At 34.7% G+C, this 15,934-nt stretch overlaps 1 protein-coding gene across 1 annotated transcript in view; it reads left to right on the top strand.

The window, feature by feature from the left end:
• Window positions 1-926: 926 nt before the first annotated feature.
• ass1 (argininosuccinate synthase 1) overlaps window positions 927-15,934 on the top strand; it is a 60,300-nt gene continuing 45,292 nt past the window's right edge. The window contains exons 1-7 of the mRNA XM_049486384.1: window positions 927-1,041; window positions 2,575-2,711; window positions 9,472-9,540; window positions 10,690-10,878; window positions 12,442-12,498; window positions 12,626-12,700; window positions 14,125-14,195. Of these exons, the coding sequence (XP_049342341.1) occupies window positions 2,607-2,711; window positions 9,472-9,540; window positions 10,690-10,878; window positions 12,442-12,498; window positions 12,626-12,700; window positions 14,125-14,195 (566 nt within the window). The 5' untranslated portion in view covers window positions 927-1,041; window positions 2,575-2,606. The remainder of the gene's footprint in view (window positions 1,042-2,574; window positions 2,712-9,471; window positions 9,541-10,689; window positions 10,879-12,441; window positions 12,499-12,625; window positions 12,701-14,124; window positions 14,196-15,934) is intronic.

Here is a 15,934-nt window from a genome sequence, read left to right as displayed (position 1 = left end):
TTCTTCTATACTGCACTAAACCTAAAAATGGCATTTAGCTTAAAACTGTCTGAAATTAAACCTGTAAAACAGGGATGGGCAACTGGCAGCCCGGGGGCCGCACACGGCCCTCGTCATCACTCAGTGCGGCCCGCGAATATATCAAAAATAATTTCATAATTTCATAATAAAAAAAAATAAAATAAAAAAAAACGTAATTCTACTTTTGACCGCTAGAGGGCGCTGCCAAACAACCACGAAAATTGACATTGACATCCAGTCCATTGTGAGCCAGCAGGCCAAACCACAGCTCTCTCATTAGCTTCAATAAATGTTGGGCCTCTGTGGTCTAGTTTTCTGCTATTATTGAATGAGCTATTTGCAATCAGTTTTTAAATCTTTTTTGTTCTTTGTTATAAATGAGTTCAAATGCCTTTTGCACTTTTATAAGCAAATGTTTTGTCCTTGTTGCTTATGAAGGACTTGTTATAATGAACTTATTTTACACAGAGGAACTACTGTATTTGCAATCAGTTTTTTAAGCAAACTTTTTGTTCTTTGACATGAAGGACTTCCTTTTTGCACTTTTTTTAAGCAAACGGTTTGTCTTTTGCCGTATTAAAATGCATTAATATGCAGAAAATAGTTGTTGATAAATGTTGGTGCTGTAAACATACAGATATAAATTCATATAAAATTTGTTCTTATTGAAAAGCGTTTTTCATATTCAATTATTTGAAGTGCGAGGTCATGTGGCCCTCCAATGGTCATGCTGAAAAAAATGTGGCCCTCTCCATCATGGAAGTTGCCCATCCCTGCTGTAAAATGTATCCTAATGCAATTTTTAATACGTATTACATCATTGGGCAGCGCTGAAAAGCGACTGTCTAGCCACGCCCCTCCAGCTGTAAGACGTGCTGTGATTGGCTGGCTGTAGTTGTGCGCTCTGTCGGTGTGTGTGTATGAGTATATTTATATAGGAGCACGCGGTGCGCAGTTCGAGTAGAAAAGACTGAATTCAGCGCTGATTTCTCTTCAGAAAACACGTTTACAGTGAACCGGGTGAGTGTTTATAATCTTATACAGCTCTGTATTATTAATCCCGCTGTGTTTATCATGTTTCCAGGCCTGGAGCTGTTTAAACTGTGTACTGTATTGTTCAGACTGCTGCTGTTTTCTCCTTTATATTACAGTTCAGGTCAGAAATAGAGTGAATTAGAGCTGTAGATCTGATTTAAACACTGATACATGAGGAGAAAACAGTGGAACAGACTGGAATAATCTCATATAGCTCCCAATTAATGATTGTAGATGAGGAAAATAATCTAATTAATTCAGTTAGCTTTGGGAAATGAGCATTTAATCTGTTTTCAGTGTTTTTTTTTTTTATCTCAGTTTGATCCAGAACAGCTGTATAAATTATTGAATGTTTATAAAAGAAAGTCTAGTTCTGTAAAAATACAAGATTTTAAACAAATCACAGCATTTTACAAACCCTAAATTTTCTCTCACAATCAATTTGCTTTAATTAGCTAACAGGGATAATATAACACATAATATAACATTGATTAACATCATTATTTTAGAGTAATTTAGGCAATTTTATACTAATTTTCCTTTGCAGTCTCTATGCAGATAGAAATGTAATTATGAGAATGAAATAGAAAATGACAATATAAATGTATACACTGTTTTACACTGATTGTGTGTATTTTATATTTTCAGTTAAACTTTTTTTAATTGGTCTCTTATGTGGAGTTTGATCCACAAAAGCTATACAATTTATTTTCTAATTTTGTTGTAGCTTAACAATGCCATAATACAAATCTCATCACAGATAAGTTAAGGAAATGCATTAAAAAGAAACTGATCAGAAGGATTAACATCATGTATACCACTGATTATCTGTAACTTACTATCGCACCTCAAAAATTGAGTATCATTGAAAAGATAATTTATTATATTAATTTAGGTAAAATGTAAAACTCATATTATATAGATGTATTTCACACAGAGTTTATATCTTTTATTGTTGATGATTATGGCTTTCAGCCAATGAAAACCCAAAAATCAGTATCTAGTTATATAACTAGATAAGACCAGTTGGTACTTTTGTCAGTGTGGGCAGTGTGCCAGCTCCTGCTGGAAAATAAAATCCACATCTCCATAAAAGTTGTCAGTAGTAGAGGGAAGCATGATGTGCTGTAAGATTTTGTGGTAAAACAAAACTGCACTGACTTTAGACTTGATAATAAAACACAGTGGATCAACACCAGCAGATGACATGTCTCTCAAAACCATCACTGATTGGTGGAAACTTCACTCTAGACCTCAAGCAGCCGTAAGCTGTAATCAACAATAAAATAAATAATCGCCTAAAATAGATCACCCTGTGTATAATATATGAGTTTCAAAGTGGCAAAACATGATCATGATGCTACCACCACCATGCTTCAAAGTGATGTGCAATATTATTCAGGTTGAATGATGATTGTGCATCACAATATTTAAAGCTTTTTTGATGCTAAAAACATTTTATAACTATAATGTATTTTTTTTTTCATTGTTTTTTTCTTTTCTTTTTTTTTGTTTTAGTTTGTTTTTATAAGCCCACAAGTTTGGAGAAGATGTCGTCGAAGGGCACTGTGGTTCTGGCCTACAGCGGAGGACTGGACACCTCCTGCATTTTGGTGTGGCTGAAGGAGCAGGGCTATGATGTCATCACATACCTGGTAGGTGCATCTACTGTAAAGCCCCACCCGTTAACCTAATTATAACCTAATCACACCTGTTTATAGACAATATCTAACTTCCTTAAAGTTCTTCTAACCAACTGTCTGAAGTTTCTGAAGCATATCTATCAGATTTCCTCTTGACTGTAGTCTGTAGTTTGAACAGGTTCTTCTGGAATAAATTATCTCAACAAAACAACTTATCACAAGATCACAAGAAATCACTTGTGATTTAAAACAGAACATTACAGTGAAATATATTTTAATGTAAATGTTAATTCTGTAAAATATCCTTTATAATTACATCAACTTTGTACACTTTACCAGTTCCACTAACATCAAAACAGCCTGAGAACATAATGCTCCCACCACCATGCTTAACAGTCAAATCTCACATTGTGATCAGGCAACATTTGACAGTGTTCAGACTGCAGGCAAATGTGATTAAATGACGCATTTGTTCATTGTGCAGCCTTATTAAATGGAGAGAGCCAGAAGGTAACATAGACACACTGAGGGCTTCCTAAAACACTGAGATCCATCTATTCTACAATCCTACGTAGCATCAACATTTTAAGTTACAGTGTCCTATGTCAATGAACCTTTGTCTAAAAACTTTGTCTCAATTGACTATAAAATTGCCTTTATTTGTATGGAGAGCTGTAGACTTATCCTTAAAATATATTTAATTAAAGATTTTTTAGCGGATATGATTTTTAATCCTTACTTTCTGCATAATGTGCTTCTTTATTTTAAATACATAGAATATATAAACAAAAAATTATAAGGCAGATAATATTATTGTAGTCAAAATTGGGATTAGGACATGTACAGCTCTGGAAAAAATGAAGAGATCACTTCAGTTTCTGAATGAGTTTCTCTGATTTTGCTATTTATAGGTTTATGTTTGAGTAAAATGAACATTGGTGTTTTATTCTATAAACTACGAACAACATTTCTCGCAAATTCCAAATAAAAATATCGTCATTTAGAGCATTTATTTGCGGAAAACCTTAAAGAATGCAAAGAAAACAAGTTCATATTCATAAAGTTTTAAGAGTTCAGAAATCCATATTTGGTGGAATAACCCTGTTTTTAATCACAGTTTTCATGCATCTTGGCATCATGTTCTCCTCCACCAGTCTTACACACTGCTTTTGGATAACTTTATGCTGCTTTACTCCTGATGCAAAAATTCAAGCAGTTCAGTTTGGTTTGATGGCTTGTGATCATCCATCTTCCTCTTGAATATATTATCAATATTTTTAAGTGGTCTCTTATTTTTTTGGCACCTTCATATCAGGTTTTTCCTGATCCACAGTTTAACCCTAGTTTAACCCCTCTGGGTTGAGTTTTAATTTGAGTAGTGTATATTTTACAGTGCGTATGTGTAGATTAGGCCCTGCTTTCATCCCAGTCTGGTGGAGATTTGCCCGCACAGCACTTTCTCTCCTCTGCCTGGCTGCACACTGAGTAACTCATAAAAGGCCGGAATCGGGGGTTTCGCAGCCGCTGGCGTTTCAGGGGCTTTTGAGCTTTAGAGTAACGCAGATCAGACGTGTGCAGATCAGACACGTTCATTCCCACTGTTTTCCTTGCCTGAGTCCCGGCCGCATGTTCACGGCTCTGGGCGGAATTCTCTGAAGTCCTGAATCTCACCAGAATCAGCACCTTCAGAAGAGTAATGACACTCTAAAACCCTGCAAAGCCAACAGAGAACAATAGTGCATTCTTATCTGAGTGGTTTTAGCTGAACAACAATAGGAGAGTTCTTGAAGGGTAATTCCAGCGAAATCTCAGAAGTTTGTGCATAAATTGGGTAAATCTAGGTGTAAACCAGGACATCATGAGTGGTTTAATATCAGTCTCACATAAAGAATCTCACCAGCTCTATTCCTACCAGTTTCACTTCATTTCAGAATGAGCCGTTTAGAGGCTCTGTCACTTTTATGTGAATAAGCTGTTGCTGGCCTCGCCCCATGTTTACCAAATTGTTGGTGCACATCTTGCTGGCGCATCTGTGACCAAGACAGCGAGTCTTTGTGATGTATCAAGAGCCACGGTATCCAGGGTAATGTCAGTGAGATACCACCAAAAAGGACAAGCCACATCCAACAGGATTAACTGTGGACACGAGGAAGCTGTCTGAAAGGGATGTTTGGTTGCTAACCTGGATTGTATCAAAAAACATAAAACCACATAAAAAAAACATAACACCTCAACTCTCCTGTTTCCACCAGAACTGTCCGCCAGGACAGTAAATTATTGTGCTCTAAAACCAGGTGTTTCAGTATGATTGTCCAACCCCTGTAGTTCATGCTTAACTGCGATAGAAGCAGTCTTTACAGACAATAGGTACAGATCCCTCCCTCAGACAAAGTCTGCAGGCAAATCCTACTAAAATGACTAAAATGGTGTTTCATCAATTGATCTTTTGGGTGGGGCTCTGGTCGGGGTTGACGGGTAAGGGGTGATATCAGCGTGGTTCTATTCAGGTTTGCTTATTCATTTTCTTGAATCAAAATAAACCTTTCCCATGCCTTTCCCATGAGATAACATTACATGATCATTTTACACACTGCCATCCCATGACTTTGCGTGCCATTGTGAAGAATTGTATAGTCATTTCTCGTCAGACCACAGACAGTTGCTTTGTTTGCGTATAAACAATTGAATTATGCAAGAGTTTTGTGCAATCAGTAAATTCCCATACTTTTTTTTTATTTCCTGTTTTAATAACCGTCATCATCAAGTTTTCCACTTTGCCAATTCTGGGTTTTTATGGTTTGATCGCTTGTTTGTCATCAACATGCCAGGCCAGTTTTGGAGGACCTGAAAGTAGCCGCATGCCACTGCACGCCTCGGTTAAAATCTGATGCCAGATGAGCCAGAAGAATGAGATGTAGCTCTGCTCTTTGTTCCTGTAATGACTTTTTGTTTCCTTCATTTATTTCCTTAAAGAGGATTAAGTTAGGTCATTAAGGATTATTGTGTAATTCAGGAGTGGTGATGAGTAACTCTTAGTAATACAGTGTGTGTTGTGCTGGTATGAGTGGATTAGGTGTCCTCACTGTCCTATACTCTATAGCTGCTCTATTGTGTAGAGCGGACCTGGGCATTGTGTGTGTGTAAAATCCACCTGGTACTGTGATAGGTGCACCAAAAACAGCTAGACGGCTTTTATTTTGAAGCCAGTCCGTTTTTCAGCCCGGTCAGTGCACTTCACTTAAATGTCTTAGAAAGCTTTCAAGATAGCTCTTAGCACCGTAGTTACTTATAAAAAAAAAAGCTCAGTCGTGCTATACGCACTGATTGCACGTCTAAACGGTGTATTACGGTAGCCCCCTGCAAAGTGAAAGACTGAAAATAGAACAGAAAAGAATTTTACAGCTAAATAAACATGATTTAACCAGGGCTAATAATCAAATACACACCAGAAACACAACTACCTACCTGTAGATCAGTGCTTGAAATGTTTGTAGTCCTATAAAATAAGTAAATTTTAATCAAATGATACCACAAAAGTCTTGAACACTGTTAATTGTATCCATTATGGATGTTTCCAGTAATAATACTGAAAAATAATGCAATAATTTGGAGTTCTTTAAAACATAAAATCAAAGGGTTATCATATTGCACTTTAACGCACTTGTTTAAGCCCAAAACAGGCTAGATTTCTCTCACCGAACACAAAAAAAAACTGAGGTAGAACTAACATACAAATGCAATTATTGCATTTTTTTGTATAAAGTTATATGATGCTGTTTTGTGCAGCTGATAGTGCTGCTAGTAAACTGTTAAATATAGTTAAATATAGTTATGTGCTCAACATTTTTTATTGCATCGCTGTTGTGTTTAAATTACTGTTCTTTATTAAGTGAAAGCGATGCTGGTCTTTTGAAAAAGTGCTATTCAGCTAGTCAAAACAATGCAAAATATTTACAGTTTTTCTGAACCATCACATGTTTATTAAATTAAAACTATAGAATCCACCACATTTTTATTTTATAATTGTAATTTTTCATTTACTCTTTTTTTTATATATAATGCTGTAAAGGCCTAGAGTACATATGTATTGGGCAGAAACAAAGCTAAGTATATTAGTCTGGCCCTCTAAAGAGTGTAGAGTCATTATCTCGCTTCAACATGCCAGCCTGGTTTTGGAGAACATCACAGCTTTATAGAAGTGGTGATGAGTAAGAGTTATGTTCAGGTGCTTGATTATAACCACAGGAATTGATTACGGGAATAATGTTACATAACCATCCATAATCTTAGTTCCTCTTGAGCTCATCACCGCCCCGGGGACAAATCAAGAGAGAGCTCAACTTGATTGCGTAACTACATATTTTGTTCTCGATATGGGTGATTTAAAGGACACCTGTAAACACCAAGTCTCCACCAGCAGGTGGCGCTGTAATAGTACTATAATTTCCATAGCCATTAAAATATTTCACAGCTAAATTGAGTGCAAAAATGACTGAGTGTCCATAAAATGTGTGTTTAACTAATAATCAAATAATTAAATGTTGCTAAAACATACATTTCTGTGTAAAAGTAAAAGTCAGACTGTCATCTTCATTTATTTAATTTCTATTTAAAGGTCAGATGTTGGGTAACCTGCTTGCATAAGTTGAGAGGAAGTCAAAATAAATTATAAAAAAAAAACATGAGATGAAACCCAGACATTCCCCTGCAAGACCTGAAAAAAAAAACCCAACACTGCTACAGGCTAACAGAATTTGGCTTTCATTTCTTTACAGAATAAGGGAGAAAATCAAGCCCCAATGTGGCTTCAGATCTAAAAAATGTATTTTAGTCTCATGGCAGAAAGAAGAATATATCAGACACAGTCAGACTGCAGAAGCTTTGAGAGCTGTTACTCTCAGAACAATGGGCTGAGCACCCCAATATCCAGACCTCAGCATCATTGAATATGTTTAAGATAAGTTAAATAGTAAGAAACACAAAATATTAATATAAGTATTCATACAAAAAAGCTTGCATGAATGTTATTGCCCTGTATGGGGTGATTTGATAGATTAATTGTAGCTCGTAGCTCAAGTGAGACGACATCAAACCATTAAGATAGAGGTTTAATCCCAAATAACACACTACTCCCTATGTAGTGTAATAGACGAGTCATGGAATAACGTTTTCTAATCTAAACGGAGCATTATACTGTAATAGTGTAATAGAATTGTATTTAAATGTATTTTTATGTCAAAATCTGAGCTCTAGTGCTATCTGCATGTAGATGTAGATGTTGTAGTTCAGTCTATAGAAGATCTTTTGTGATTAGTTATTTGATTGTCCACATGACAATACTTGGAACAGAGTTTTCACATCCCCACCGTGGCAAGAGTTTTCAAAAAGTCTTGTAAACTATCTTTTTTCAAAATTTCCAGAGACAATACATGTGGACAGGGCTGACCCGTAAAGGTCAGTGTAACTTTTAGCAGTTACATTTTCTGACTGTTTAAAGCTAATTTTCCTCTCAAAATCTGAACTTTAGGAAAAATACAAAATATAATAAGTATAAAACTCGCAAATATTGCAACAAAAGTCTAGGTTTGATTAAGCAATCAGTTTTAAAAATCTGGATTTACGATCAGGAAAAATCATAAACGTAGAAAAATACAAACAAAAAAGTAAAAAACTAAGAAAAATCCCTTTTCATTTTTTGTTTTTCCACATTAGGGGGATCATAATATATAATAAATATATATATATATATATATATATATATATATATATATATATATATATATATATATATATATATAATGTAGGTATATATATATATATATATATATATATATATATATATATATATATATATATATATATATATATATATATATATATATATATACCTACATTATATATATATATATATATATATATATATATACACACTGCCTGGCCAAAATAAAGTGTACACACACTAATATTACATTTGACCTCTTTAGCTTTGATTGCAGCACACATTCACGATGGCATTGTTTCAATAAGCTTCTGCAATGTTACTAGATTTATTTCAATCCAGTGTTGTACTGCTGAATAAAGTCTTCTCCAGCACATCCCAAAGATTCTCAATGGGGTTAAGGTCTGTGTGAAAATGATGTCTCATGCTCCCTGCAGCAACCCCACATCATTTGCTTTGTTAAACCCATTTTAAATCCATTTTTTTTGTCAGGCAGTGTATTTTTTTTATATAATTTGAACTGTGAAGTTTTACACCTAATTTTCTATGTTATAATTTGTTTTCTGATGGTGAGAACATTTCAATTTCAGTGTAAGCTGTAATTGTACATGGAAAGGGAAATATGAATAGTACACCCAAACACCCCCACCACCTTGTTTAACAGATAAGCTGGTATGATTCAGGTCATGGTGGTAGAAACTGTAGAAACCAGCTAGATTCATGTTTTACCATTAACATGCTTATAATACCCTTCATTTCACTGAGTCTCCAGAAGAGAATGGAAGCTTTTAACTTTGGGTCTCTGGTCTGGATGTGAGACCTGACCTGTTTAGTCATCAGGTGAAAGCTGATGTTTTACTTAGGAAAAAATGTGTATCTGCTGTTCAGTCAGACGACAAGTGTTATTATATTAAACTGCAGTAAGTTAAACTCTCAGACACTGATCAGAGGTCAACCTGGGCCTGGATCCATTACACAGTAGAGTTAAATGATTTAAAAGTAAGGAAGAAATGATTGATTGCTCAGTGCTGCTGTCTGTTCTTCTGTCTGCAGGCCAACATCGGTCAGGATGAAGACTTTGAAGCAGCCAGGAAGAAAGCTGAGAGTCTCGGAGCCAAGAAGGTAATGTAAAAGCTCAAACTGTGAATGGATCTTGTTATAGTTTATAATTACTGTTCAGTATGTGGAAATAATAAACTGTGAACATCAAACATTGTTCTGCTGTTCCTCTTACAAAAAAAAAAAAAAATCAGACAGAACCAGAACAGACTGGAAAAATGGGCCGATTCCCAAACCCCAAAACTGTTACATCACAGTGTTGACTTGTTATAAAACTGCAAAAGATGTACATTACATATATAAACATTACCAGTCAAAAGTTTCCCATGTTTTTTTTTCTCATTTTTTTCCTACATTGCAAATGACTACTGAAGTTTAGTAACTTAAATGTTTAAAAAAAAACTAAAATACTCTATGAAGAAATATTTAGATGCTCTTATCTGTTAACATAGCTGTTAACATGTGAAATCTGAGGCTGGTAACTCTAATAAACTTATCCTGTACAACAGAGGTAACTCTTGCTCGTCCTTTCCTCGGGCGGTCCTGATGAGAGCCAGTTTCATCCTACCATTTTTAATGTTCTTTTTTGGGACTGCATTAAAAAAGTATTTTTCTCTTTTCTTATTTAAGTATTTCTTCTCATAATATGTATTAGAACATTACTCAAATATTCACTATTCACTGTATACCTGTAACTCTACCTCTTCACTACTTTACAACTGATGCTCTCAAACACATTAAGAGACAAGAATTTCAAGTAATTAACTCTTGATGAGTTCAACACAGCTGTTAAGTGAAAGCCTGAATTCCAGGTGACTTTACCTCATAAAACTGACTGAGAAAATCCAGCCAAGATGTTCAAAAATGTCTAATCTAAGCATGAGATGCTACTTTAAAGAATCTAAAATAAAAAAATATATATTCTGGTTTGTTTAAAACTTTTTCTTGTTTTACTATTTAATTCCATATGTTTTTCTTATTAATCTAAAATGCAGAGCCATTTAAAATAATGAAAAAACACTGAATTTAAGATGTCAGAACTTTTGACTGGTACTTTATACCAGGCACAAGGCACATTTTTTTTAATTCTTGTGAAAATAAAAATAATAATATTATGACATCACAAAAAAACACTTTAAAAAGTTGAAGCTTTTGTAAATGTTGATCATTAGTGTAAATTATACTTCATATCCTTTTTTTGTTCACTGGCAGGTGTTTATTGAGGACCTGCGCTCCGAGTTTGTGGAGGAGTTTATCTGGCCGTCAGTTCAGGCCAACGCTATGTATGAGGACCGCTACCTGCTGGGCACCTCCATCGCCAGGCCGTGCATCGCCCGGCGGCAGGTTCAGATCGCCCGCCAGGAGGGGGCGCAATTTGTCTCTCATGGGGCCACAGGGAAGGTCAGTGAACGTCATAGTAGTTCTACTTTTTTGATTATTAATTACAGGTTCATATGCAGTAAATAGTGGCAGTGTGCCAAGTCCTGCTGGAAAATGAAATCCATAATAGTTGTCAGTAGCAGAGGGAAGCATGAAGTGCTGTAAGAGTTTGTGGGAAAACAAAACTGCACTGACTTTAGACTTGATAATAAAACACAGTGGATCAACACCAGCAGATGACATGTCTCTCCAAACCATCACTGATTATCAGTAAATTTTACATTTCATTTGTAAATCAAGGGATCAGAGTCTGGAGGAAGAGTGGAGAGACACACAGTTCAAACTGCTCGAGGTCTAGTGTGAAGTTTCCACCAATCAGTGATGGTTTGGAGAGACATGTCATCTGCTGGTGTTGATCCACTGTGTTTTATTATCAAGTCTAAAGTCAGTGCAGTTTTGTTTTCCCACAAAATCTTACAGCACTTCCTGCTTCCCTCTGTTGACATCTTTTATAGAGATGCGGATTTCATCTTCCAGCAGGACCTGGCACACTTGGAACGCTTAAAATAGACGACTCTGTGTGTTTAATACATCTATATAATATGGGAGTTTCACATTTTGAACTGAATTACTGAAATAAAGTAATTTTTAAATGAAATTCTATTTTTTGCGATGCACTAGTACATATATATACAGCTCTGGAAAAAATAAGAGAGCACTTAAAAATGATGAGTTTCTTTGATTTTAACAAATTAAAAACCTCTGGAATATAATCAAGAGGAAGATGGATGATCACAAGCCATCAAACCACCAAGCTGAACTGCTTGAATTTTTGCACCAGGAGTAAAGCAGCATAAAGTTATCCAAAAGCAGTGTGTAAGACTGGTGGAGGAGAACATGATGCCAAGATGCATAAAAAAACTGTGATTTAAAACCAGGGTTGTTCCACCAAATATTGATTTCTGAACTCTTAAAACTCTTTATTATTTCAGCCATTTCCCATTTTCTGCAAATAAATGCTCTAAATGACAATATTTTCATTTGGAATTTGGGAGAAATGTTGTCTGTCGTTTATAGAATAAAAAATGTTTATTTTACTCAAACATAAACCTATAAATAGCAGAATCAGAAAAACTGATTCAGAAAATGAAGTGGTCTCTTATTTTTTCCAAAGCTGTATAATTAGTATATTTTTATTTTATTTGTTATATGTAGTTATAGCTATATATATCAGTGTTGTAGAATGTTTTTTTTTCCTGAGTCTCACCACAAGCATTTCACTGCAGAAATGTTCTGACATGTTGTGCAAATTAGAGATAAACCTCCAAACTTAATAACAACTTTAATAACAGGTCTTGTTTACTCATGTAATTACCTAAGACATACATTTGGTTAAGTTACATAATTTAAAGTAAGAGGTGGATCAGAGATTGTGTTTGATTTGCCACTAGAGGGAGACACACACTGCAGTATAACTTCAGTATAACCTGGGTCAGATTTTTTTTTTGTATGTGAAAGTTTGTGATATTTTAATATACTAATGATAATAATGATATTTATTTACTTTTTACTGTTTGTTTAAAGGGTAATGACCAAATTCGGTTTGAGCTGACCTGCTACGCTCTCTACCCTGAAGTGAAGGTGGGTACTGAATGATTTCCTTCAGTAAAGAATCTTTATATCCTCCATAAACTCATATTTAAAGATGTACATTTAGGTTTTATCTCAATTTTATTACCAAATTCTATTTTCTTCTATTCAATCTCAGATCATTGCTCCATGGAGGATCCCAGAGTTTTACAACCGTTTCCGGGGAAGGAAGGACCTCATGGAGTATGCAGAGGTACACCAATGTGTATATTTTGACACTATCACAAAAAAAACCTCTTATCTCCAGAGGCAAAAAAATGTCTGTGGAATATAAAAATTAGCACTGTCAATGTTAATGCATTAATGCATGTGATTTAATATCTGAATGCTAATTATTTAATGTAAATGAATTATTTTATACTACAGAGCTTCCTTGTGTTTGAACTTTTTCTCAGCACAATTTAAATATTTAAATAATTTTAAAACAAAGCATAAAAACTACCCTGATATATTATAATACGTATAGTATAATAAAATGCTGAAGTGGTGTGGTGTACTTGGAAGTAACCGCTTAGCTTTAAACTGTGTCACAATTTTAGTCACAATTAATCACAGTTTATTGTTGTGATCAATCACAAACAGTTGACATCACTCATAAATAAAATGTATATTTTGGCAATCCTACATTATTTATTATTTTATTTATATATATATATATATATATATATATATATATATATATATATATATATATATATATATATATATATATATATAAGCAATAAGAATATTTGATTAATCTGAGTAACTTTTCTTTTTATCTATTGGCTTCACTAATGAAAAAATATTTTACGTTATTTGCTATTAGTCCATTCCCAGTGAAGTTTTTCAAGTGGAGAAAATCACGTGTGTTCAGGTCTTTCTTTCTTTTTATCTTCCACAGTTCTGTTTGCAGTGAAACGACGGTCTTTACAATAGTCAAGCCTCTTTCAATCATATTTCTAATAGTGGTGTCAATTGTTTAAGTAATGTAATCCGATTTATTACAAGAATATTCTGCGATTAACTGCGATCAATAGCACTTGTTCCTCTTAAGACGTGAGTGTTTATAGTGGATATTTAAATATAAATGATTATATTACACTTCACTGCACTTGATCACTTTATTGAAAAACAATAGTGATTTTGCATTTCATTTCAGCATTTATTCAGCATGTAATTGAGAAAAAAAACATCCGTTTTGTGCAATCCATTTTGGCACTAATTCCTCTCCATAGTTTAGTCTCAATATTTGTAGCATCGGCCTCTAATTTCTGAGAGCTACATATTAAATGAAATGCCTTCATGATTAAAAATCATGATCATTTCTGTATTTATATTCTATTTAACCTGGGCCTGTCATGATAACCATATTTCAGACCTATTGCAATTGCAGTATATGGCCTTGCTTACAGTATCACGATATATGGCCATATATTGAATTGTAATTCCTGTATATTGATGTTCTATTGCCTGGCGAGTTTTGGCTGGCGAATACACAGCCCCACTTTGTTGCTCCTCACTGTTACAGTAGTTGCTGTACAACCGCTAGAGCAGGAGGATACTCTATAACGACTATAAAGGAACAGAAGATCTATAATTGATCTGATTGGAGAATCCCATTCTGTCTGCTTTCAGAAACATGGCATTCCTGTACCCGTCACCCCCAAAGCCCCCTGGAGTATGGACGCCAACCTCATGCACATCAGGTGAGATCTTAATCCTGAGCATCAGAAATGTTATGCTTAAAGGAATACTCCAGCAGCTCTCAGTCTAGTTTCAGATTGACATTTATACATAGAAATGCCAAGGAACAAGTGTCACGTCCCAAGACTTTTGCCATATGCCATAGAAGCTATAGAACGCTGCATTGACCTATGGGATGTGTGTGTGGGAGCTCCTGCATTAAATGTGGATGCAAATTTTATATATATATATATATAATTTATATATATTTTCTTTCCTTATCACCCTGTTTTATATGGACAATTCTAGCCAGATGCAGCCAGTCACGATCATCACCACCCACTGCTCTGCACTGTCCACTGTGGGTGGTAATATTAGCTTTCTATGATGTGGAATGATTCAACTGCTGTGACCCATTATTGGTCCTCTATCACACAGTGGAAACACAGTGTACTGTGGTCAGATGAATCAGTATTCCTCATCTTTTATGGCAGAGATGGATGAAAAGGACTGTTTTTTTTATACAGACTGTTCTCAGCAACAAGTCCAAAAGCCAGAGTCTGTCATGGTGCGGGATCATGTTAATAACCTTCTGTGATGCAGCATAATTCAGAGTAACGTATGCTGCCTTCAGGAACACATCCTTTCCAGGGATGTGCATGCATTTATTATTTTTTTTAACAAGACAGTGCAAAACCACATGCTGCACACACTACATTACAAATTATTCTCATTATTCTGCATGATTCCAGTAATAATAGTTAAAAGACAATAGTTTTGAGTCCTATAACAAAGGAAAATCAATGGGTTATTATACAACAACACTAAATTCATAAATTTCTCTTTCTCATGTATTTAAAAGCTATGTTTTAAGTGATATATACTGTATCATTTTGGAGTAATGGAATATCAAACTTAGAAAAAATATATATATATATTTCCACATAAGATATTCAGCCTGACTTTAATGCAATTGTCTAAGCCCAAAACGGGTCAAATTTCTCTCACTGAACACAAAAAAGAACTGTGTTAGGACAAACGTACCAGTGCACTTATTGCATTGGTTATTTTTGTATAAAGTTAAGTTATGTGGTCTTTTGAAAAAAAACAATTTTTTGTATAAAGTTGTGTAGCTCATAGTGCTGCTAGTTTTTAAACACTGTAAATGTTGCACATTTTCAAAACATTTTTCATAAATATTTGTTAAATATTTATATAGTTATGCGCTGAACATTTTCTTTGCATCACTGTAATGTTTCATGTGCTGTTCTTTATTAAGTTAAAGTGATGCTGGTCTTTGTGCTATTATATGTCAGGTTGTGGTGCTATAGTCAAAACAATGCAAAATGTTTGTTCAGTTTTGTAAATTGAGCAATCACATTTTTATTAAATAGTTATATAATCCACCACATTTTATTGTGTCATGGTTATGTTTTATTTACTTATTTTTTTTTTAAGTATAAAAATAGTTGTTATAAAAGCTGTATAGACCTTCAGTCTGGCCCTCTAAAACCGCTTCAATTTCTCTAATATGGCTCTATGGGAAAATGGGAAAATTGCCCAACCTCGATTTAGGGCGTTTGTGCATCTTTGGTATCGTGAGGGCACAAAAAATGCCTTGTGCAGCTCTAAAAAGGCATGAACTAATTTTCTTAAAAAACTAACCAGTGTGCCAGTTATCATTCCCTGTAAGAGGCAGGTGAGCTCTGACTTTGGCGCGTTCGTATTTTAACAGCACTGCGCTTTTGTGCGTCTCAGCAGA

This window comes from Astyanax mexicanus, chromosome 1 (genome assembly GCF_023375975.1).
Source record: "Astyanax mexicanus isolate ESR-SI-001 chromosome 1, AstMex3_surface, whole genome shotgun sequence".
Lineage (NCBI taxonomy): Eukaryota > Metazoa > Chordata > Actinopteri > Characiformes > Acestrorhamphidae > Astyanax > Astyanax mexicanus.
This window is presented reverse-complemented; position numbering and strand designations above follow the sequence as displayed.